At 42.0% G+C, this 25,000-nt stretch overlaps 1 protein-coding gene across 3 annotated transcripts in view; it reads right to left on the bottom strand.

The window, feature by feature from the left end:
* The window catches only part of ZEB2 (zinc finger E-box binding homeobox 2), a 116,706-nt gene that overhangs the window by 3,295 nt on the left and 88,411 nt on the right, over window positions 1–25,000 (bottom strand). For 2 of the 3 annotated variants that reach the window (XM_074910700.1, XM_074910701.1), the window contains 6 exons: window positions 22,851–22,922; window positions 16,254–16,442; window positions 15,329–15,543; window positions 12,704–12,812; window positions 9,831–11,800; window positions 7,672–7,852 (listed from right to left, as the gene is read on the bottom strand). In XM_074910700.1, the coding sequence (XP_074766801.1) occupies window positions 7,672–7,852; window positions 9,831–11,800; window positions 12,704–12,812; window positions 15,329–15,543; window positions 16,254–16,442; window positions 22,851–22,922 (2,736 nt within the window). The remainder of the gene's footprint in view (window positions 1–7,671; window positions 7,853–9,830; window positions 11,801–12,703; window positions 12,813–15,328; window positions 15,544–16,253; window positions 16,443–22,850; window positions 22,923–25,000) is intronic. The other variant, XM_074910702.1, reaches the window with a different exon arrangement.

Genomic DNA, 25,000 nt, shown 5'->3' with positions numbered 1-25,000 from the left:
ATAATCTTATTGTCGTTCAACTGAATGCTCCAGAGTGGTGCAACCATGCAGGAGGATGCAGTGCCAATTGGTCATTATTTTATATTTCATGCTTTTTTTACGCATATAAAAATGCTGGTGTGCGGTGCCTGAAAAGCAGAGCCCTGCTTTGCATGTCTTATTGCTAGAGCAGATCGTTAGGAACTTATTAGTGAACTGGCCTGATTCCTCAGGCGTATTTATCATACTTAGCTAATGTGGCATGTGACCAGAACAGGAATAAACTTCACACCAGAGCCCTCCCATCCTGTCAGTTGTAAAAGTGTGGTCTTTCGCTAATTCTTAAAGAAGCAAGCGCAGAGAGAGGAAGAGCGCAGTGGAGGGTAGGCAAGAAAACCCCAGCCAAAAGCAAAGGGCCGCAAAGATGGGAGACTGTCATTGGCAGCGCCGGAGCGGAAGGAAATCCAGAAGCAAAAGAAAAAAAGTTTTCAGACCACTGAAGGATCTCAACTTCCAAGAAAACTCAAGCTGCTCCTTTATGAACCTGATCTGCTTTCTTTTCCTCTGCAGTCACTGCTGGGACTCGAGAGCAGGGAAAGTCAGGCATAAAAATAATTTCACTTCCATAGCAAAGTTGCTAAGAACGAATACCAGGGAACATGCTAATTTTTTTGCCCGATCTAGTCACAGCTACCTTCAAGTCCCACTGTGAAAGTTCACATTTAATAAGGTGTGATTAACAAATGCTCAAGGAAGCCAAAAATTGTATGTTATGAAATGAAGGGGAGATTTGGCAGGAAGGAAAATACAGGAGAAACCACAGATAGAATAACCTAAGTGACAGGGAAATTAGTGGATGCCTGGAAATTGGGACTCAGACTACATTTCTTTGTATGAGAGTTTCCTAAGCTTGCACACACACAGGGTTTCTTTTTCTTCTTTATTTCCCTTTACAGCAAAATTGAAAATTTAAGCTTGATATATTGAATTATGGCAGCATTGCTCTTATGATCTGTATCCTAAATACACATTTCTGCCCATTTAACCTGTTGGTTAAAAGTCAAGCTTGAAGAAAACTCTGACCTTTGAGCTGTACACATACTTTGGCTTTGAACCTCCGGCCTTGACCTGGGGATGCACCAAATCCAGAGCCAGGAGGCAGCTACCTACCATCTGAAACACAAGGTTTGCCACGATAGGGAAATCTCATAGTCTTAGCTTGGGAGATTTTAGCATGATCAAGTCACTCAAATTAGCTTAAAATCCCAAAGCACTCTCAGCCTAAGCACTCCTCAGACCCCAGTGCTGCCAGAAGAAAACCCTCAGGGGTGAGGTGGGAGCTTTCCCAACCACCCAGCTGGATGCACCAGATACGCCTGCCTGCATCCCTGCCCCATCCCAGCTGCCTGCTGAGCCCACTCGGAGCAACACGCTAACGTTCCCCTGCTAGTATCTCCACAGTTGCTAATTTTGTTCCTCTTTTGTTCCTCATAGACGTTCTGCTTTTCCTCAGCACCTTTTTTTTGTGTCCTTCTCCTCACTGAACTGCCCACGCTGTCTCAGTCCCTCCCTCTGACTTACTTTTCCCTAGCATCGACAAGCCCAACCCTTGTCTTGTTCCACTTCTCCACAGCACCACTCCTTCTCCGTTATTTTAAATTCCCTGATTTTTTTTTTAATGCACTCTGCATTTGATGCCCACTACACCCTTCTCACCCCATAGCTGTGCTCCGTCCAGTCACCCAGCACTTTTCCTCTCCTCAAACAGAAGTCAACCACCTCCACTGCTTCTCACCCAGACCTGACTCCACCCTCCCTTCCCCAAGGCTGGGTGCCGTGCTCGTCCCTCAGTCTTTGCTTGCTTTGCTCATCCCTTGCATGTGGTATTTGTTCAACGCTGCAACCTCCTACTCATGCTACCTGGGGCCTCCCCCCAGTCAGCACAGAGGTAGCCTGGCAGGGAATCATCCATATTTTATAAATTAATTTAGAAATGAGATGATTAAAATACTTCATATTTTCATATTAATTTATATTATTACTAAAAAGGCTATACTGGAGCTATTTAGTCTACCACATCCATATCAAGGGCTCCGTTTTGATCTAAGGGAACATGACAGCTTGAGCAAAGTTCTTTGTTCAGACACCACACAACATACCTTAGCAGTGCACAGCACGCAGCTGTTACAACACTAATTGAAATATGTTTTTAAATGTATCAGGTTTCTGAACATTTGCAGAAGAATTTTTTTTCCCCCCCGTGTGCAAAACCCAGTATTTCAGCCGTTTAAAAGGAGTGCCTAATCCCTGCAATGCATTAGTAGGCCATAAAATAAAGCTGAAGTAAGTTATTTTACATTGGGGATGGGGAGAAGTCCACAGTTTTAGGTGGATGGGGAGAACCTACAGCTGTAGGTGGATGGGGAGAAGTCTACAATTGTAGGTGGGTGGGGAGGACCTCCAATTGTAGGTAGTCTCAGCTGCTTTATCAGCTATTTAGCTAACACACATCAAGAGCATCGTCATGCAGTGTCATAACATCAGTGGAGTAAAGATGGGTCGGAAAGAAGCAGATTTGGACATCCCATCCCACAGGTTTTACCCAAGTCTCATCTGAGATGGCCTGTGTTGCCGATGGGGGTTGGAGCTAGGCGAGAGGTACCCGAGGCAGCTCACAGGAAGGCTCACGAAACGCTTGCGTGTCATCGAGTGGATATGTGATGTGGATGCCACATTTCACAGTGAAACTAAACGAGAAATCTCTCACAGATAACTAAAGGAAATGTTTGGACTTCTTTTTATTCCACCATCTGCAAAAAGAGGTTCCCACAGGGGCCTGGGCTCAATTTACTGAGGGGAAATTATATGTAATCTGTTTGCAAAGTCTCTAAAATTGCTTTTCTGTGAAAACAAAACAACAAATAATCTCTAACAGTAAGTATCTCTCAATCTTTGTGGGCTGAAAGTCTTTGACTGAAAAGCTATGCGTTTCCCATTTGCAGTGGTATAAAAGTCATAAGACATCAGATCACGAGCTGTCACTGGTCTCAGACTAAATATCACCCATCCTTTGCCTAAGGCAAGTGGGTCTTTTTTCTATGGGAGGGGGCCAAACAGAAATCCTGCTCGTTGGAGGGAAGGAGGAAACATTTTTGTGACAGTTTGTTTTTATTTTTTAAAGGCAGCTCTTTTGAAGCTGCTTGGGGGTTTGGATGTTAGATGTGGTCCCAATGGAGAAGGATTAGCGGCCAGAGCACAGCGAAGCGGTCAAAGGTGCAAGATAAATGCAATTTATTTATAATTGCCCAAGCTGCACCTGTTCTGTTTTGAATAGGAGACCTTGTCTACAGAACAAATTTCACAAGCATAGAATATATTCTTTTTTTTTTTTTTATTTGAGTGTAAAATGGGGAATTCTAAACTTGTATCAGAGTAAAGCAAGAAAAAAATAACCTTTAAATAGCATGTAAATTTTTTATGAATCAAGCTCTAAATAAAGAAAACTCCTGAGCTGGGAATTCAAAATACTAGCCAGAGAGAGCTGATTTGCTATCAGGCTCAAGAACAATATTTAGTTTACAGAATCAATCTGGAAATAAAACTAGTGCTTGCATCAGCATGAAAGCTACAAAAATAAAAAAGAGGTCTTAATAAAATATACAGTGGAAAAGGAAAGGATGAAAGCACTAGCACAGCTATGAGGCCCTCGACAGCCCACACAAGTAATAAAATAGAATATGATGTAATATAGAACAACAATGAAAGGATTTAAAATTTCTAGGTAGGATTCTGAAAAACTGTTTCCAGCTTTTGTTGCAGAGCAGGCACACTGCAAGTTTCCTTGCAAAGCTACGGTAAAGCTGGTGTGTAGCAGACATGGGCGTTGACGAGGGCAGAACAAACGCTTAACCTTCACCTTACTCCTGAATCAGCCCAACACAGCACTGATGACCAAGCTGGGGCTGGATTGCTACCCAGGAGCCAGGATTTTTCTCTATTTCTATATACTCCTTTCTGCTTGCTCTCCTGCTCACTTACCCAATATTATTTTCCCTCCTTACCTGCCACACAAAGATTTTTTTGGTTCGCCAAATGGCACCAATGCCTTGCCACAAAGGCAACCATCTTCTTCCCCTTTAGTAGGGAAAGTGCCTCGAACCTTATGCTAAGCAGCTTGGAGAAATCTGAGATTAGACACATGCAGTATCTGCTCAACTAATTTCAGCCTCACCAAAGTTAGGATGAGTTCATAAGCCTTCACAGGAAAATAATGTGAGCACCAAATTCCTGTACTCCCTGCCATGCTCTGCACCCTCATTGCAGCGCTGCATCCTCTCGTTTTAAAGAAATAGGATCTTGTGAAGATCAAACTCTAAGAGGGGCACGTAATTTCTCCTAAAATTAAATGGCAACCCAAACTTAACTTGGCAGATTTTGGTCCTGCAGCATGCAGTGACCTCTACACGAAATTTCAGATCAGCCAGAACAAATGCAGTTCACTCATTCCAGTAATGCAATAAATATTCCTTCTCCACATGAACCTAGAAGCTATTGCAGAATACCTCTAATGCTGCATAAATTAAAAATTATGGATTGTGAAATTTGGGGCCCTTTTTTCTACTGTGCTCTAGCTGTGGCAGGCATGGCATACAGAGGTAATCACAGAGCTCCTTGATATGTGGCTGCATGATCTTATCAAAAATTCTTGGGTTGGCACAAAGAACCAGCCAAATCCCATTCTTCTTGCCGTGGCAGGGGAACAGCTTCGCCACAATACCTACAGCATTCCTGGTTTCTCCTTTACGGTAGTTGGCGTTGCACATGGTTAAGCCGGCTCACGTAGTTTTACATGTCAGTGTTACTTATTACTCCAAATAGTTTCACTGGGATAAGTCTTTGGGGTCTGCAAAGCAAGAACGTGGCCTCTGGCTGACTCTTTTAACCCTTGTTCTAGCATTGGTTGCAATGGGTATGCAGACCAGAGAAATGGGGACAAAGACAAATCTGGTTGTTCACATATCAGAAAAAAGACCTGAAAAAGCACATGGATTTTTTTTTTACATAGGAAAAAGTACATCAATATAAACAACATCCACTATTTGTGCTTCTCCAGGAAAGACAGGAAGTGTTCCAATTCCTTCTAGAATATGTTTTTAATGAAGTAACAACAGATCATGATCAGCTGGACGGAAAACAGCAACACACTCAGAAAAGAAGCTTTTTCTCTTTTTTAGGTTTCAAGAAGTTGACTGAAAAATCTGGTCCTACTCTTACAATAACCCCAAATGGAGAAGACGGCTTTACTTTTAATTCGGCTCCTTCCACTGAACACGACTGCCATTTCGCACCTATGTTATTAAAGCAACTACAAGCTTTTTCCAAAAACTATCAAATTAATTTGAAATTCACTTAAGATGCATGCTAAGCCATTAGCCAAAGTCCCAGTGCAGTGTGCCTCCTGAAGGCTGTGAATGAGTTATGGAGGCTAGCCCAGCCAAGGTCTTCAGAGCTCCCAACCACCTCGATCTAACATTAGCGTGATGTGCAGAGGCTCCACAAAAGCAAACGCGTCCTTAATAATACTTCACACTTTATATAGCGAGTTCCATCGCAGGATTTTAGCCTGCATGAATTAAGATTTACAACACCCTGGAGAGGCGGGCTGGTATCGTTTCCCTCTATTTCAAAAGATGGGCGAAGGTGAGAGAAAGATAAAGCAATTTGCTGAAATTCGCAGAGGAAGTCTGTGGCAGAAAAGAGCGGGGCACGCTCAGCCTCAGCGCCTGTGCCTTTGCCACAAGACCATCCTTCCTGTCTCGAAATGCCACGCTCGAGCTTGATGATGTGCTGTAGCTCTAGTGTATTAAATATGACACCGTATACACGTTCTGGATCATAAGGCTGCATCCCATAAAACTGACGGACGTACAGTTGAGAAGCTGAAAGGGACAGAGCAAAAGAAGAAGGAGAAAAGTCCCTACGTTGCAGCTGTGTGGTATTTTTCTAGGCAGTAGGTTCCTGTGCTACTTAAAGACCAGAACATATTTTTGCTTTTACAAATACAGTTTATTTTGCAAATCAAGGTGATTGCACACATTTCAGCTTGTCAAATTTTCAGCCTTTCAACCATATGTCTGTCGACCTTATGGACTACCAACTTTATGGGATTCAACCATATGTCCAGATCCCGATATATATGAAGGCCAGTTCTAACATAAGAGCTTTACGGTAGTAGTGTAGTAAACCATAATGTTTGCAGATGGCTGTAATAAAATCATTCAGGAGAGGAAAGGTGCAGGGACGTAAAGCCTTCAAAGCTTCTTCTACTGAATAAACAATTTGATCTGAATAATGTAGTGGGAAGCACATTCCACCAATGAACTAGCTGATCTAGTCCAAAATGTTGCTTTTCATTTTCTTTCTTAATCCCACATGTATTTCAACTTCCTTTTTTATTTTCCCATGTGGGATTAGCTTAAAATTTGGAATAAAAGTATAAGAAGAAAAAATAACAAAGATTTTTTTTTTTTTTAAAAGCACAGTCCACTCCTGAATTGTAAATTTTTTGTATGTGAAATGCCAAATGGTTCTGTGCGGCCTGGAAGATGTATTAATAGAGAGGTATAAGCTTTTTACCGTTACATGGTGAGATTGAAGGATGATGTGACTTGCTTCATTTCCTGAAGTGGGACTCAGCTTTCAAAGTTAAGGAAAGTTTCCTCCTGAGTAAGCTTTTTCTAACTCTAGGAAGTTGGAGTTTGGTTTATGTCCTGCTGCACGATAATTCACATGATAATTCACATTCCCTTTGTCTAACATAACTTGATATCTCTATTATTTGGGGAGCTCCAGTCCCGTTTTCCCCTAACTGAAACCCACTGAGCCGATGTGTCCCCCTCGGAGAGCTCTCCGCCTCCAGGCTCCTGCCTGTCCTGGCTGACAGTGGGGAAGGGAACACTGCCTGCAAGAAGAACCACGGCCAGCATAGGTGTGATGGAGGGTCTTTTTCAAACCAAAATATTTCTTAAGCTGACAACCCGCGGTAACCCTTGGCAAGCTTCCTTGAACGAGGCAAAAATCAGCTCCTACTTGGGAAAGAAGGAAACCTTCCCTGGGCATTAATTGAGAAGCAAAAAAGCAAAATGCAACCTGCCTGTGCTGCTGGTGTGAGAAATCATGACAAGAGCAACCCCTGTGAGCTGTTTACTTTCAGATAACTTGCCTGGAGCTGACTCTTGCACTGCTAACGTCAGTGGAAGTTTTTCTATTGGATTAAATGCTGTGGGGTCAGATAGTGTCTAAGAAAGGAGAAATACACTGTCAATCTTCCTTCCCGTGCCAGACTTTGTGTTGACCAAGTTGCACTCCTTTCTGAGTGCTCGGGCCTGCCTTATTTGAAGAGGGCTTGTCCTGTGAGATGCTGAGTGCCACAATGGCCATGACGCTCAACATGACATGAGCTCACCTAGCACCTACTGAGATTCACCCCATCACTTCCTACAGTCCGTCTCCAAGCAATAACCATTGAAAAAAAATGTAAAAATAAGTTGAACGGAGCGAAAGAGATTATTTTTTCCCTGCTGAAAGCCTCAGCACCTGCTGAACTGTTGGTCGCACAAGTGTACTCATGAAACACTGCAAAAAGCAGAGCATGGACCTCAGCCCTCCCCTCGGCGTGCGCAGACACCCTACCTGTGTGCTCGTATTTGTGTCGCAGCAGGGAACTGCTCTTCTGGAATGTCTTGTCACATAAGTCACACGCGTACATGCCACTTTCTGTCTTCTTGATCTTCTTTCGGGACAGACAGGAGTCAGAGTCCGTCATGTCGTCGAGGCCGGACATGTAGTCTGGGGTTCCATCAAGCAATTCTCCCTGCGAGGGAACCACCCGTCAGCAACACGCGCTTCCACCAACGCTCCTTCCCGTGGAGGAACCAACCACCCCAGAAAAGTTAAAATAGCATCTGCTTAAGCTGGTGGTCCCTCTTAGCTTAGGAACCCATTGATAAAGAAACTACAGCCAACGTGGAAATAATGAGGAGCCTCCTACTTCTCTGCCTTCAACCCATTTCCTATTTTTGAACACTCTGCACTAATACAATTTACACGAGCAAATGGTATTTATCATATTGACACTAAATATTTTCGAGGAGCTGAAAATGCAAAGGGGAGGCTCCTCAGGGATGGCAAAAAGCATTGTAATATTTTACAGCGGTGAGTGTAAGCAACGTCTAAGAGATCATTCCTTTCAAAACACTGAAACTTGGATATATTCTGTATCTGTAGAAAGGTTTTAATTGAATTTTATATTTAGGTACAAATGTTATTATTATGCAATCCATTTAAATGTATGTCTCCCGACTAAAGGCCTCAAGCTATATTTTTATATTTAATTTTGTAATTTGAAATAGGGAATATTAATAACACTTTTTATCAATGTTCTATCTATGTTAAAACAGCCTTCAGCATTAAGCAATAATGAATGTGGATCAGTAAATTATTAAATTTCTTGATATTTATTTTGTCTTGATCCAAAGAGAGTGCAAACTTGCATGATAACATACATTTCCATTTGCTATCACACAGTTCGGTTTTCTTAGACTAGGTTTGCACTAATTAATATTAGAGAAGATTAAATAGGCTTAAATACATTTACAAAGAGGGCAGATGTACTGTAAATTGGAATAGTGGAACAGCTGTTATGGAGGTGCAGTGCTATTTATGCTCCTATTGTGCAAAGAGGGATTACAGCCTGTAATGTAAAACCATACCTGATTTTCACATTTGAAACTATAAAACATTTACTAGTCAGTAAAATTACTAATAGACCATAATAGGACATAGGGGAACATACGCAAATGTAAAAAAATTATTAATCTATAATCAGTTAATCTCATTTAACTAAACTCTGTACATTATATCTGAATACACCCGGCAAAAAAACTATAAAAGTACATGGCTACTGTAGAGCAGCTCCTTGCTGTAGGGATGCAAGCGGTGAAATCCTTTACTACTCAGGTATTGACTCTGGGACAACCTGAGAAAAGGATTAAAGGTTGTAGCCAGGCACGAAGACGTGCTGACCCAGATTACATGTCCAGGCAAAGACTTTGTCTGCGATTAAGGGCCCTAGCTGCTACCTCTCCAAATAATTTTGTTTAATCTCTGGGTTTTTTCAAAGCTGTTCCAGATGACTGGCGGGATTAGAGGAAGGGTAATCTGGGAAGGTCAGTAGGTGGGCTGAAAGAAGGGGCTGTGGTGAAGCAACATGTTAACGTTTCTCATCCCCCAGACATTCATGAGAAAACGGCTTTCCCATGCATGGTGTGCAAAAAAAACATGGAAAAGGAAGCTTTGAGGACTTTCAATGGGATAGAGCTGCTACGAGGCCATACAGACCTCTGCTTAGAGGGCTATGGCTTTGCATCCAAATGTGGGGGTGATTCTCAAGAGGTCTCCCACTTTTTCCCCATGGAGAAATGCTCACGCTTTCCCTACAAAGTTTGCCTTCTTTTCTTATTTTATTGCAGGATGGGATCTTTCACGAATGTTATTTTTATTTAGATACAATTCCCATAAGGAACAACTCGGCTTTTAACAGAATCAAAACATAAGCGTTACGCCTGTTCAAAGGTATTGATACTGTCCTGACTCCGGGTAGAGGTACTCCTAAATTAACTGCAATTCTTTTTCCTACCCCACTGCATTTTTGCAAGTTCAGACTAAAATCAACCCTGCTAACTTTGTTGGAAATGCTGAACATAATTTTGGGCTTTTTTTGTTCTGTAAGAGGACATATCACAAAACACTAAATTCTAGCCTTTCAAAAGAAAACAGTTGCAACACTTTACCTGAAATCCTTGTTTCCGCTGGTACTTTCTCCTTTGCTGCATATCAGCAAAAGTAGCTGCTCCAGTTGGGTAAGTATAGGCCATATGTGGTAGGAAGCTCATCTGATCTAGTCCTGGGTATGGTCGCAGCCCAGGAATACTGGTCTGGACTGGTGGCATAAAAGTGGCTGGGGGAAATGCGCTCTGTGGTGGAAGTGTTGTGTATAAAGGTTTGGCACTAAATGGGTTCATACCAAATACTGGGTTAGTGCTTTTATCCAGATTATTTGAATTAGAAAACTCTTTCTTGATAAAAGTCAAGTTCAGTGGCTCATCTGAGTTTTCAGATGATGAAGAAACACTGTTGTGTTCTAAATTTACACTATTAGATTTTGTTTTGTTCTTTGTGGCTATAATACTTTTGGGTTCCTTCATTTGTTTTGGTAAAGACAAGTCCAAAGGCTCAGCCTGAAGCTCCTCAGAAGAGAAACTGTTTGGAGTGTAAGAACTACTGTGGGAGTTTTTAGAAGATGTGGAAGAAAGATTTAAAGGAGAAGGAGTATTGCTCCTAGAGTGGTCCAATTTATCAACTGGTTTAATATTGGTAAAATGAGGAGGTTTTGTTAGCCTGAGAGGAGTATCACAATTAGTAACACTGTTATGGAGTTCAGCTATAGATGGTGAAGTTATAGAGTCCACAGGCTTTATTGGAGATCTGGCTGACAAAGAGTCTTTAGTGGGAGTGTTGTTGGTGGCAGCCAGCGCCACCTTGGCACTGGCCCTTTCCAGTGATGGTGACCTGGAACTTGAATACTGGTAGACTTTTCTTTGCTCAAACCATTCCTTCACAAATTCCTGAGGAAGGCCAACAGCAATGGAAATTTTCAGTAGTTCATCAGAGTTGGGTTCCATATTCATAGCATAATATGCTTTAAGTACAGACATGTGGTCCTTGTATGGGTTGATGGGGCTAGTCATTCCTTTCTCAGAAAGTACTGATGACAGCAAGAGGGTTTGCTTATCAAACACTCCAGGTTTGTTGGGAACCATGTTCTCGTGAGGCTGAAGGACTGCCTTGATTTCTTCGTTCATTTTACACAGGTAACGCTCATGCTGATGCAACGGAATGGGACCAGGAAAGCTTTCTTTACAGAACTGGCATGAAAATGGAGTGGATACGTTATGGTTCTCTATCATCTTATCTTCAGTTACCAGGTCTATTAGGGTTCGCAGCTTCTCTTTTTTAATGTTATTGAGCTGCCTCCTCGAGTCTGTGGTTAAGCTCTGGAGGCAAGCTTTGGCTTCATTCACTTTCTCTAATGTATAGTCAATAATACTTTTAGTGGCACCATTATGACTTACTACTGGAAGACCCACGGGGGGAATATTGGGGGAGGTAACTCCTTGTTCCTCGGCTTGAGAGCATGAATCCTTCATATGGTAAACCTTCAACTTGGAGATCTCTTCAGCCTTGCAGTCCATTTTCTGCCTGGAAACCGTGTTGTCCACAATCTGTAGGACCTTCTGCACCTCACTTAAATTACTGCCTACCGCAGGAAACCCAAGCAACGGTGCTTCCATCCCTACACCTAAGTGCTGCATTGGACTTTGAGCAGAAGCATGAACTCCTAAGGGGCTGGTTGCTCCAAGTCCACCATTCATAAAAGGACTAGTTGCACTAAACCCATGTGAGGCCATAAGAACCTTATATTCATTGAAATCTAGTGGTTCTGTTTTAATTTTCAGTAGGCCTGTTTGTTCAGACATACTAAGTGGTTTGCCATTCTCCAGCTTGTTTCTCAGCTGTGTAATGGCTGAATTAGTAGGAGAGGAAGATACAGAATTAGGAGAAGAACCCGTCTTGATATTGTTTCTCATTCTGCCATTTACAGAGATTAAACCAATACACTTCTTGCTGCTGATGTGCGAACTGTAGGAGCCAGAATGGGAGAAACGTTTCTTGCAGTTTGGACACTCATATGGTTTTTCACCTAAAATGATAATTAAAACCAAATGTTAATTATCATTGTTGCTGTATTGTTGCTGCTATAATTGCAAGCGACCGCGTTCGAGACCCAACTGATCGTCTGCGTATCCACTGATTAATAGCGAGGAAAATATTACTTCTATGAACGTGGCCACACGCCACCACTGCTTTACCCTCCTCTTTCTACAGGTCTTGAGGTCAGTTTGGACCCACGATCTCCAGTCAGCAACAGCCACCAAGGTGTGAGGTTGGCTCCGGACTGACCGTTCCATGTCACAGGTAAGTACCCTGTGGCAAAGGGACTCAAACCAAATCCAGACTGTTCAAATTTGATTTGTTTCTTCTTTTTTTTTTTTTTTTTTTCTCCCCCCTCCCCCCCCCTTCCCAAAAAAAAAAAAAAAAAAAAAGTAATTTTCACTGGAAATGATCACAATATGAGAAACTGAGTCCTGATGGTAGGATTTGTGCCTGGACAGAGCCCAGTGGCATTTTGTGTGCTGAATGCTGCGTCAAGCAGGAGTGCCAAAATGCACAAGTCATTCAATATGAGATGCTTTGCACTTACTCGTTATCTGAGACTATGAGCTGTATTTCACTTGGAGGATTTTTTTTTTTTTTTAATGGAAAATATAACGGACTCTTCAGGGTGAACTGAGTGAATGCTTCTGAACTCAAACTGCCAAACAAACAATCTATATTATTTGCAGGAAGCTTTACTATTTCCAAATCTTTCAGCGAGACCGTGGTATTAACAGCATGATAAATGAGGAATACTCAGATATCACTTATGAAATACCTTAGTAGCTCCAAGAAGCCAGAAGCAGAACTGTGTAAATTTTAAGCAGTCTTTAAAACTCAGCTAATTAAACAAAATGCAAATGAGCACACCAGCACCTCCGCTACTCACCACTGTGAATTCGCAGGTGTTCCTTCAGATGGTGTTTATATTTGAAGGCCTTGCCACACTCAGTGCATTTGAACTTGCGATTGCCTGCTCCTTGGGTCAGCATTTGGTGCTAAGAGGGAGAAAAAAAAAAAAAAAGATACCGACATGAATTTTATGCAAGAGAAGCCATGATTTTCTAGCTTAAAAAACAAAAACAAAATTAATGTGGCTCTGAATTTATCAAGCGGACCAAAAGGTCTGCATGTACATTTATTTGTCTCATCAGTGTTGCAATAAAAATCAAAATGTTGGCAGTAAACCGAAACAAATGAGAAAGTACTTTCACACGAGCATTCGATATTTGCTTTAGAATTATTTCCTAAGTCTCTCATCAGAAATGTGTTGCTTTAAGGTATCTTACGATGAGAGAAACTGTTTTATCAGAAGATTTGTGGCTCTTAATATTCCTAGCAGATTCTGAACATGTGGGACTCTGCTTGTTTAAAAATTCTGTTTACTGCGTGTGTAGGAAAGACAGAAACACTGTCGTTAGTGGCATTTCGTGTAAGATTTAATTCATTATCAAGCAGAAGAGACTGCGTCTTCAGCATGAGCTGCTGCTGGAAATGTTTTTTAAAATCACAGAGCAGCAGGGAAGACTTGAGCTACCTTTCGTGCCATGTTTTCCCCCCGGTGCTCTTCTAAGGGGTGAGGGAAAGTTGAAAGTTAAAAGTGGCATAAAGATATAATCAAAGGCAGCTGACCTTTTTGCAACAAGCAAGAAAAGCCCCGTGACTTTGAATTTGGAGAGGGAAAAAAAAAATAATTAAAAAAAATCTAATAATATTAATAATAATGCATCCAACTGCTCTGGATGCTCAAGGTAGGAGGTCAGCCTTTCGCAGGCGGCCACCACACAAAAGCCTATTGCAGGAGCCGGGGCGGGGGGGGAGGGGGGGGGAAGAAAAAAAAAAAAAAAAAAAAAGGCAGCGCCGAAACGGTATGACAACTGCGAGGGTGTGCTGCCTCTTCCCACATTCCTGGCGAGACAGATGGTGTTACATGGGACACAGGGAGGTTTGTTCAAACAGCAGCAACCTTCAAAGATCAAGCAGAGCCCAGCCCGCCGCGCGCCATTGAGGGACCCGCGCTCATATGTTGCTGAGTTGCATAAACAAACAGCAACAGCTGTTTTGTCTCCCCCCATCGCCCTCCGAGGACTACTATAAACTTTAGTTGTGCCACTGTTAATATGATACAATCATTTTAATTTACTAATTGTAAATGCCATGAGCAAATGAGGGGACTTTTCAACACCAAAGCTACCATTCATAATGCGCCAGTACCAGCGCGCTCTCGCATGTGAAATTTCAGGCGGTTACGTTGGATAAATATCTAGGCAGATTTCCCCCCCCCCCCCTTGGAGTTTTTAATGACACAAAGCAAAAAGAACCTTACAGAGGATCAGGTTAGGAAAAATACACATGTGAAAACGTGTTTGTCTACTGGAAAAGCCACGGGAAGGGAAGAATAGGAGAAAGCGCTCTAGAATCATTTATATTGATTTAAGATCAAGCAAAAGATACAGATCTCTTCAAAATGCTAATTGCAAAAAACGCGCGATTAGGAGATGTGTGTTTGCCTAACTGAATTTACCTTATGCTGAGAAAAACCTACCAAGAGAAATACAGCCAATTATGATTTTCAGGTTTTTAAGAAAAATAAATACCTCATAAAGCCTTTATAATTTGACACAACGCACACATCTATTTATTTAAGTTTTAACCACGCCATTTGACTTTCCATTACAGCCCTCCATAAGATGGGTTTTCAGAAGTAATTCCCCGGTGAGGACGGGAGTAGTTTTTCTGCTGGTGTGTAAAGAGTTTTGTGGCACAGGTCTATCGCCAGCCTGTTTAGGAGCACCAGGGAAGCTCAGTCACCTGTTTGAGATACGCAGCATTTCCTTAAATGCAGCAGTGATATAATATTACATGCATCACATCGAGGAAAAAACTGCTTTGATTTATTGCCGATACGCTGCCGGGCTCTACAAATGGTAGCGATGCTGCAATTCTAGTGCACGCCTCTGTTAGTGGCACAATCACAAATGATAGCCTATATGTACTGTAGGAAGAGTTATTCTAAAAATGTGTAATTATGTTTAACAAACGATTATACGAAATACGCATAATTTCACGTGATTGAAAAGGTTACTCGAAAAGTAATGAAAAAATATTAGCGGATCTTTTGGTATGTCTTGGAGCTCCTATCTGCAACACTGCAAAGTAAAACTAGGTGAAAAATGGAATTAAAATTGCTGAGATGTTTAATAATGTATAATTAAAATGCTACAGTTTCATTCACTTTTTGAGGAACATAAAAACGAAACTAAAGTCAAGTTAAAGTGCAAATAAAATTTCTAAATTAGAAATTAACACACTCATTCGATCGTGAACATAAGACTATTAAATCATATTAGAAGAGACCATCAAAAAATCATTTAGACCTCAATTAAAGCTATTACCATTAAAAGATCTGCATCTTCAAAATGCCATGAAAAATTAATAATGATTGCCAATCAAAGCAATATCGTTTCTCTAAGGGGTTATTACAGAAAGAAATCACTTAAAACCAGCCCCCCACCTGATCTGTCCCTGGCTTGTGTGTCACCATATGCCGCTCGAGCTGGGTGCGGTAGGCAAACGTGTAGTTACAGAGAGGGCACGAGAAGTTCTCCTCGTTCTTCTCGTGGCGGTACTTGATGTGCTCCTTGAGGGACGTCAGGCGCTTGTAGCCCCGGTCGCAGTAGGGGCAGGTCAGCAGTTGGGCAAAGGCATCTGGAGTTCCAGGTGGCAGGTCTGCACCCCGGGATGGGGAGGAGGGAGGAGGGGGGGGGAAGAGAGGCAGGCCAAAAGGTCAGCAAATCAATGGCAGCTCATGGGCTGATTGCCCGGGATGGTATGAGAGGAATCGCTGCAATCTGCTGCCCGAGAGGGAGGGACGGAGCTTCCAACCAGCGGCGGGAGGCACCGGCACCCACGCACACCCACGGCAGGCTCGCAGGACCCGCTCCGGACCCCGCGAGGAAATTAATGACGGGCATCGCTCCTCCCGCAGACCTCGCTGCCTGGAAAACTAAGAAATACTTTTCCCGATCGATTGGTGCTTTGCATTCCAGCCTCAGCTCATTGTATTACTTACGCCATTGACCGAATCCTTCCTACTGACACTTTTCCAATTACTTATCAAGGCATCGGAGAGCAATAGGCCAGCTATCCCACCTTTTGTTGCATTAAAACTCTGTTAAAACTTCCCAAACTCCCAACTAGAGCGGCAGCCTTTCTCCTGTTTAAATTCAGCTCTTCAGTTCGCCCGCCAAATAATACAAATTTGCTGACTAAAAAATCACAATACACTGAAATTACAGCCCCAATCTTTGCTCATGAAATTCCATGCCGCTGCAGCTGTTCTTCAATTTTTAAGGTAAACACCCAGGCATGTAGTGCATTTATAATTGCAACAGCTGCACGAGGTCAGGATACTGGCTAAAAATGAATTACAGCCTCACCATTTTCTTCTTGCCCATTGGCCTCTGGAGTGCCAAGGCGAGACAGTTCCTCGGGGGCTTCGGGGTAAATAATGGCTGTGTCGCTGCGCTGCAGGTACTCCGCTATGCTGACTGCATGCCCATCTCCTTCCTCCAGTTTCCTTTTGGCAAAATATTCCTCAAAGTCCGACGTGCAATTTGCGTTCTTCACTAAAACGAGAGAAGGGGAGAAGAAAGGGGGTTTGAGTGCATCCTCCCTGAGAGCTGGGGTGGGTTAGCATCGTTACGCACAGGCTGAGCTGCTGTACTGGAGCTACGAGGCTGGGGCTGCAGCTGGATCCTTCCTCTCATCGGTCTTGCTCCAGCTCCTAATAAAATTAATGCGGGCTTTCCACCACCATGGATGGAAGTAAGGGCGGGCAGTTAAATTAACAGGAACACGGGCTCTCCAGGGCAGCAGCAGAAGTTTATGAGGCTTGGGTAATGCAGGTAATCTTTCATCTATGGAACCTGAACCTTCAGGGGGCTCCTGGGGGACCCACAGCTCTTGGCATGAACGCAGCTCGACCTACAGGACTGAGCTCAGCCGCCCCCAGACCCCCCAGACCCCCAGTCAGTCCCCGCATGGGAGACGGTAGTTGCAGGTGGTAAAGACCACAGCCACTTCTCCTCCATGACAGGTCCTGCCTCGGGCTGCTCTTCTGTGGCAGGCACGAGAAGAGAATTGCTCACAACATCCTCCTTGTGTTCTTTTTCTCCCTGAAAAATTAACTTAGAATGGGAGAATAGGTTTTTTAAAAAAAGTATTGCTTCATAGATTTCCACAAATAGAACCACATGTTTTAGACCATAACATGGATACTGAGCCTAAAACCACTTTTACAGTCTGTACAAGAGTTTTCCTTCTTTTTCTCAAATGTAAACCCAATTTTTTATTGTCCATGCAGTGTCCATGAAATGTAATATATGCTCAACCACAAAACATCCTGTTACTAAAAATATCCTTTTCTCCTCCATGTATGAACACTGCATACAGAAAAGACCTTAAAAACTCTGAGACGTTATAGACAAATATAAATATCATTATACCGGGAGAAAAAAGGAGCTGATCATTTTCTTTCTCTGTTCTTTTTTTTTTTAATAACAAGTCTTGGAAAACACAGTTGGTGGCAGAGAATTAAATAAAGATACTTGTTTTTAACTGACCGTAAATGAAAAGAATGGCTTATGATTGATTACATTTTTAATGTATTTCTCCTTAGGTGAAATAAGAAAATGAGGCAACGCCATAAACTATTCTACAGTTCGTGTAAAAGCAAAATATTAAATGGCACGATTCTGCTCTCACGGATGCCAAGGAGCAATATGGAGTAAACTTATGAAAATCAAAAGGGTTATTGGCCCTACAGGGTTATACTGATTTATAACCACTGGAAATGAGAGACCAGCCAGCTCCTTGGTGTTCAGAAGCAGGCAAATGCTTTGCCTCAGTTTCCTACAAAAACGCATGGTGATGCTGGCAGGCAAAATGAGATGTGGCCTCTGACTGAGGCACAACTGGAAACCTGAAAGCACCTGATTTGAAGCACTGATCTCGCCGTCATCGATAAAAGTAGATACTCATCTATGCAAACCTCATCCCTTTAGCCGATAAAATCAAATCCTCTGCCTGAGATAAATATGCCCTATTTTTCGTATGAGCTGAGCGGCTTCTCAACCGTTCTGCAGGATTTTAGTGACAGTGACCAAATGGCACAGGACCCCATTTTTGGAAGGAAACTTCTGTCCCTATTGCAGGGGTTTTGTGGGGAATCTCTATGACACCACAGAGCTCCTCCCTTGGTCCTTCTGTAGCTCTGTTATCATTTGTTATTAGTATGTGAAAAAATATTTTTTTTTTCCCCCAAAAAACCCTACTTCTAGAGAAGGGGAGCGTGAGTATGGAGAACAAGACCGAGTACCTTACCTCCATTTTGTTGCTGTGAGAGAAATATAACAAAATGGTGGTTTACTGAAGTACACCTTATGCGCGAGAGTATCAGGCTACATTTTTGACTCCGTTTTTATCAGAACAAAGCTGAGGCATTACTTTCTACATCGGAAACCTGACTTTTCATTCTCTTGCTATGTCTAGATCTTCCAACTGTTGCCAGATCATCCACCCTCCGCCTTAACACCCATCTCTCCTTCTCTTGGCTTAGCAATAGATCCAAGGCAAACAAGTTTATTTTTTGCCAGATTCAGGTCGTGACCCAGTAAATGTTACTTGTGAAGCAGGGAAAGAGAGCTTTTCTCCAGAGAGAAGATATGGGAGCAGGAAGGGGAAAGGGTGGGATGGCTCCAAGGCATGGCTTCGTGTGTCCTTCTCCTCCAGGCAGGCTGGGGGGGTTGGAGTTTGCAGATGCATTTACAGGATGGGGACTCCAGCCACCGAGCGAGGCCTGAATTAATATTAGGAGTTTCAGTCCCAAACTTGAACCCAAATGAGGTTCCTCCTTCCCAGCCTCCAAGTCGATCTGGAGGCTGATCCAACGGGCTCTGGAGGACTGCTGTGATGTTACTGGCCTCGGTTTCCTAATTCTCTGGATTATTTAGCTTCTATGTCTGTGCATGCAATCCGGGAGCTAAAGTAAATGTTTATGTCTACATTATAAACCCCTAAAAACAAGGGGATTTAGTGGAAAAGCTGACAGATCCTTACTGAAACAATACAACCAGTGCTGCAACACCGCAGATTAACATAAACAGCGAAAGGTGACCATGTGTATCTGGTTTCTCACCAGCGACGTTACTGACAATTCAGACATGACTGGAAGCTCACCCAGTGTTACTAAAAAGACCCATCTGATAACCATTAGGTTTCTCTCTGGATTTCTGGGGGGAAGGCTTGCTTCTCCCCCTGAGCCCTAATTTGTTTTCCATGCAGAAAGTCATGTTCCCAGATTCCTCATGGGCTGACACTGCACACACATTGCACATCCCCTCCTGCGAGGCAAGAATTTCAGCAAGATCTACGGTGGGTGACCTCACCAAATAAGTCTTTTTTTAATTAATTATTGGAGCCTGGAGAGCAGAAATATTTTCAGCTCCAAAAGCTGATGTGGCCATGTCACATAAAAATAAAACACATTAAGGAAAGCTATCTTTGGAGGCATTTAGGACCTTTCAAGATAAAAGTGAGAGAGAGGTTCAAGGAGCTTGGGAGACCAGTTATTTTGTGTGGGAACTTGTCCTGCAAGATGGTGATAGCTGCCCTTAATCACAAACAAAGCTAATAAAACCACAGCCTTCATTAGCCAGGAAGTGAGAGGCCCCCATTGGTACACACAGATTACAGCCTGAAAACGGCCTGTCCTCCAACCTGCCAAGTTTTACTTCTGTTTTCCTCCCTCCGAAGGTTTTTGGTTGGTTTTTTGGTTTTTTTTTTCTATTCTTTAAATGATATTAAGAGATCTTTATTCAAAGCCTGTCAGATGTTAGTAATCGAAACCAGGAAATTTTTTTTTCTGTTTGTTCACAGGGAATTTGTTCATCTATTTTCTGCAAGCATCCCAGCTGTAATAACCGTAACAGGTACAATAAAATAAACCATAGGAATTTCTCCATTCACGTTTTAAAAACCCCTTCTGCAAAACATCATTTTGTGAAGTAACCATTTCAGAAATCCCAGGAATATTTACAAATTAATTTAGCAGGGCCAAAACCTTAAAATTTTCACTGCAATGGTCACTTTTGCTTTTCCACTATAAAGCCTCTGCGGTTCATTATAAAAATGCAACTGATTAATGTATGGATAACAAGATTTCCTTGTTAAGTACTACTAGGAAGTGGTCATTCTGACAATAGCAGAATAATTTAATAACGGAGACTTTTTCTTTTAGTTTTCTTTCTCTACTAATGACCTTCTGCAATGAATTTGATGCTAAAAATACACCACAGTTGTTGCATGCACCTACAGCCACTTTGCCTCTTGGATACATGTGAATGAGTCTGAAGCTGTGTCTCCCATCTCTGTGCTCAGCCCAGGTCATGGAGTGCTACAACATCTGGCGTCAAGAGGGAGAGACATGTTGTGTTAAATGAGAGAAGCCTTCTTGGCCCATCTGGAAGTGTCTATGCTAATCTGTAGGAAGAACCCAGTGGCTTTCTTGGACAGCAGACGGTCACTGTGGTATGGTTCTGCTGAAGATGGAGTCACTGATCCAACTTCTTTCACTGGGTTGAGTCAGCCTCACCTCAGCTGTTTTATTAAAAGTCAGTATGAAATCCCCCTGCTACCTGCAGGGAATAATTGAGGCCAGACACACAAGACAGGCTCTAACCCTATAGTGAGGCTGAAGGAAAAGAACTTTGAATATTTCCCAGAATAGGTAAGAAGGATCTCAAATGGCTCAGGGACTGACCTCTTCCCTTTCCTCCTCGAGTAACGGTTGGGGCATCTCTACAGGCAAGCCAGAGGACTTTGTACTCTGCATGAAGGATGCTTCAGCTCCTGTCACCTGGCATCTTCCACTCAAGGTGGAAAAGACTGGCAAAGGCATTTAGTTCACCAGATGATTTAATATAACTCATCTGACATCACTCTTAAGAGACTGCGGAGACTGCTGCCATTGCAGAAACATCTTCTACGCAGGCACCAGCCTCCACTGAAGGAGATGTCTCTGAACGCCTCAGCGATAAAAGATTTGAATTAAACACTAGCAGAGGACTAGACAACTCAGAATGGTGATTTGAGCAAGCAACCCATTGCAGCGAATAGCAGCTGGCATAAAGAGGAGGCTGGGACTTTTGCACAGGACATCTGGGGAAGGAATTGCCATGTGCAACATCCAGGGCAGCTTTTGCATTTTAAATGCATGGCCACCTAAATGCAAAGCACTCTCTAAACCACAAGTTTGCAATGCACCAAGCTGGGTAGGGGTCTTTTCCCCCGACTGGTTTGAGAAGAGGAAGGACACCCCATGGCCATGGATCTGATACGAAGTTAGTGGCAGGGCTGTGTGGGGGCTCGATGGCACCCTGGCCCCAGGGAGATGTCGTGAGGATGAAGTCAAGCAAGCAGAAGAGACCATCAGATACTGGAAGGGAAAAGGGCTAAGAGGACATGAAGTCTTCCCCCTTGAGCAGACCACATTGCAAGTATGAAAGAGTGAAGGCCTGTTATGGTAAGGAAAATATGTGCAAAGGAAGTCACACGGACTGATAGGGGACCTCAAAGGCTCTGGTAGTGGTAATCCAGATAATCATCAAGTCTTATTTCCGAACCAGACATCTTTTAAAGTCCTGTTTCTCCAAGTGCTAAGCACAAGTTGTCACTTTGTTAACATCCCTTGGAAATAAAAAAGCTTTTAAAATATATACCTATCCAGTTCTGTGCAGCAAGATCATTAAGTAAATACGTAATGATAAACTGTGCCTTGGTGCCACCCTCCTTTCATACACAATAAATCTAATGGATGAAAAAAGCAGTGGCACGGTTTTATTTTCCTATTATTTTCCCCCTCAAGAATTATAAAGTAAATTTCTTGTGTTACTTAATAAGAGCATTGGGGTTTTATGTGGGTGTTACCAACATTAGGAAAGTGTGAGTAATAAAATCCTTGCAAGACTTAGGTACCACCTTTTACAGTAATGTTTCTAGAGGGCATTACCTATGAAATAAATCTCTTAATGGCATGCATAGAAATGTACTTATACCAAGAAAACTCTTACTTTTAACTGTGTAAATCAGGGCTACCTGCAACATCTCAAATTGTGACAAAATGCAAAAGAAACATTGGGTGATGTATGGCATTCAGCTGTGCTGAGGATGGAGTGGGGCCTTTGGAAAGAACATGGTAAACCCCTGAATTCATTTGGATTAGAAAATAGTAACAGAAACCTTTTGCTGTTTTGCTCTGCTACAGAAAAAAAAAAAAAAAAAAAAGAAAAGAGATGGCTCGGAGATGATGCCTGCTAAATATCTCTGTCCCCTTTCTTGTTCCACAAAACGTATTGGTTTCTAAGAAGAGGGGAAAGAAAGAGATGTGGAAAGTGGAGGGGAAAAAAAAAAAAAAAAGATTAGCCAGAAACATAATAATCTCATAAATATGCATTTAAAGTGTGTGTGTCTGTGTATCTATGTAAGGGGTTTATGTATGTATTGCTGAAAAGATGTTTTCAGTCTCTGAAGTAGCTTACGCTGTGCACCATGCGAATCTGGGGTTGCCAGGAAGGGTGCACCCCATCCTCATTATCAAGCTTTTTGTACAGTCTCTCTCATTAAAAGACTACTGGATCTTGGTCCAGCTACTTTAAACTACACGAGATTCACCCTCGCTGGGAAAACATCTCCTCACGCTGCTGAAAACTATTAGCTCACAAGGATGCAGTTAAAAGGAGTTAGGGGCTGAAACACTGCAGGGCACAGGAGGGGTGGCAAGGACTCTCACGGAATAAGTTTTGTCACTGCACCATTGCCATCAAATTGAGGGAAAAAAAAATAAAACCAGGAGAATGATGTAAATGTCTCCCAACTGTTAAACTGAAAACAAGACAAACATTGTTTTGTCACTTCACGCAAAGCTAATTCTACATGATAGGGAAGAAAAGTGATGCTCACATCATGCAATATCTTACCTGTACCATTGTTTCCAGTGGTCTGAATTGTGGCTTCAGGCCCCATAGTGTCATAATCTTCCTTCATTTCTTCTGTGAAATAAGCATGCACACTTTTAGCATTTGCATATTATCACACTGCTTACAAAGCTAGGGAGCACACTGCTGTAAGAGGGAAGATCCTGCTAAGGGAAGGAGAGAAAAGGGCTGTTGTGGACCCCTACACAATGGCTTTGTTCTGGCAACTGAATGAGTTCAGCAGGGCTGGATGGACGAGAACTTATTTACTTTAAACATGACAGCGAGTGGTGGAAAACAGAACTATTTGTTCAGAGTAAACGAAGGGCTTTTCCCAATATCAAATCTAATAAGCAGTCGGGTGATAAAAAGGGATTTTTTCTTTTCTTTTTTTTTTTTTTTTTTCCGTATTGAAAAGAAACAGTCAGTTAACAGACACTGTGAGATCTATACCTGGAAGAAACTGAAAACACAAAAGGAAGATGCAAGAAGTTCTTATATCTCTATATCTATCTATCGTCACACAGATCTTCTGAGCTGTCATCGTCATGTTAACCTCATTGGAAGCACAGCATGTATTAATATCAACCGGTGCAGAAATGTGACACATTTTCAACTGTGGGCAGTTTTTCTCTGCCCGTACGATTTGTTTGCATCTTCTGTGCACTCTCTGCGCGCTGACAAAGTCTGCCTTTATGGCCATAAATTGGGTTAATTCACATGCAAATGAGCATGATATGTGCAGAATTATTTACTATGTATTTATCAGGGATGGGTTTACTTCCCATGAAACTGGGGGTTCGGAGTGAGTTAAAATGGCATTTCGAAGAGGCTGGATGCAGCTCCATCACTGGGGAGAACGCTTATTTTCATAGATGTTTCAGCCTGCCTCGGAGTGCCTGTCAAACTTGGTTTCTTGCTGCTAATTTGTTAGTTCATGTGCAACAGGTATTCACACATACAGCCTGGTTAAGGTTTAACCCTCCAAAGGGTTTTCACAGGCCAAAATAAATATACATATCGTTTCTTTCTCGCCTTTTCAACTTCTCCTAAATGCCAGCCTTTCTCTGTTTGAAGACACGCACAAGCATACAATCTCTCTTTTTTTTTTTTTTTTTGAGAGAGAATTTAATATTTGAGATTTAAGTGAAAAATCTGCTTTAATTTTTCACTTAGCTGTGCCTGTAAGAAATAAAATGTCAAAAGGCACCCAGAAATGGTTCAACAGCGACCGAAAAAAGAAAAAAAAAAAAAAAAAAAAAAATTTCCCAGAAACGAACACAAGTCGATGATGATTCAGGAAGATGGATGCTGCTTGGCCAATCAAGTGATAGACTGGCAAGAAGATCAAAGCCTGCTATTAAAATCTTATTGATATGAAGCATTAAAATTCTTATTACTCTTTTTTTGTGAGAAAGATTTTGATGAGGACAGAAACTGGCCCAGTATTAATCCATTTCCATGACAATGATTTGACTGAAGATAGGGGAATAATATAAACAGAACACATTTCTCGGTTCATTCCTAAATTTGTAATCTTGTAGTATTCTTCAGATGTCACATTCTACAAGTAATTAGTTGGTAGAATAACAGGTTCTAATTGTATCATTCTAATCAAAACTAAAGCACAGAATGACTTAATTCAGAGCTTTACAACCACCGTACAATACTGTGGTATAAATATACATGTTTATGGCTTTGAAGCTTTAAAAAAAAAAAAAATTAATGAAAGCTCTTAAGTTAAAATATGCAGGTACAAACAGATGCTAAATTTGTACAAAAGCATAGAATATGCAGACCAGATGAAAAATATTTGTTTAAACTGTACAGCAGACAAGCCAGCCTTGATTCTTTTCCCAGATCTGGCATTCTGCCTCTCTAAGGATCATTTTCACGGGGATATCTTGCGTCCAAAACATTTAGGAGTTCAATATGTATTAATAAAATGTTGTCAATTATGATAATTGATCTGCCGGGCCAGTCTCACATCTGATATTTTTATTGCAGCCTACCAGAAATTTTAATCAAGGTACAGTACTTCTGAGAAGTTCAGCCTTAGATATAAATATAGTTATTGTGATTTTCTTCCTTGATCATCTCATGTGATTTCTGGTAGTAAGGAGTCACAAGTATCAGAAGTTTTCCATCTGAGG

This window comes from Athene noctua, chromosome 7 (assembly GCF_965140245.1).
Source record: "Athene noctua chromosome 7, bAthNoc1.hap1.1, whole genome shotgun sequence".
Classification (NCBI taxonomy): Eukaryota; Metazoa; Chordata; class Aves; order Strigiformes; family Strigidae; genus Athene; species Athene noctua.
Note: the sequence above shows the minus strand (reverse complement) of the source record. Positions and strands in the feature narration are given on the sequence as shown.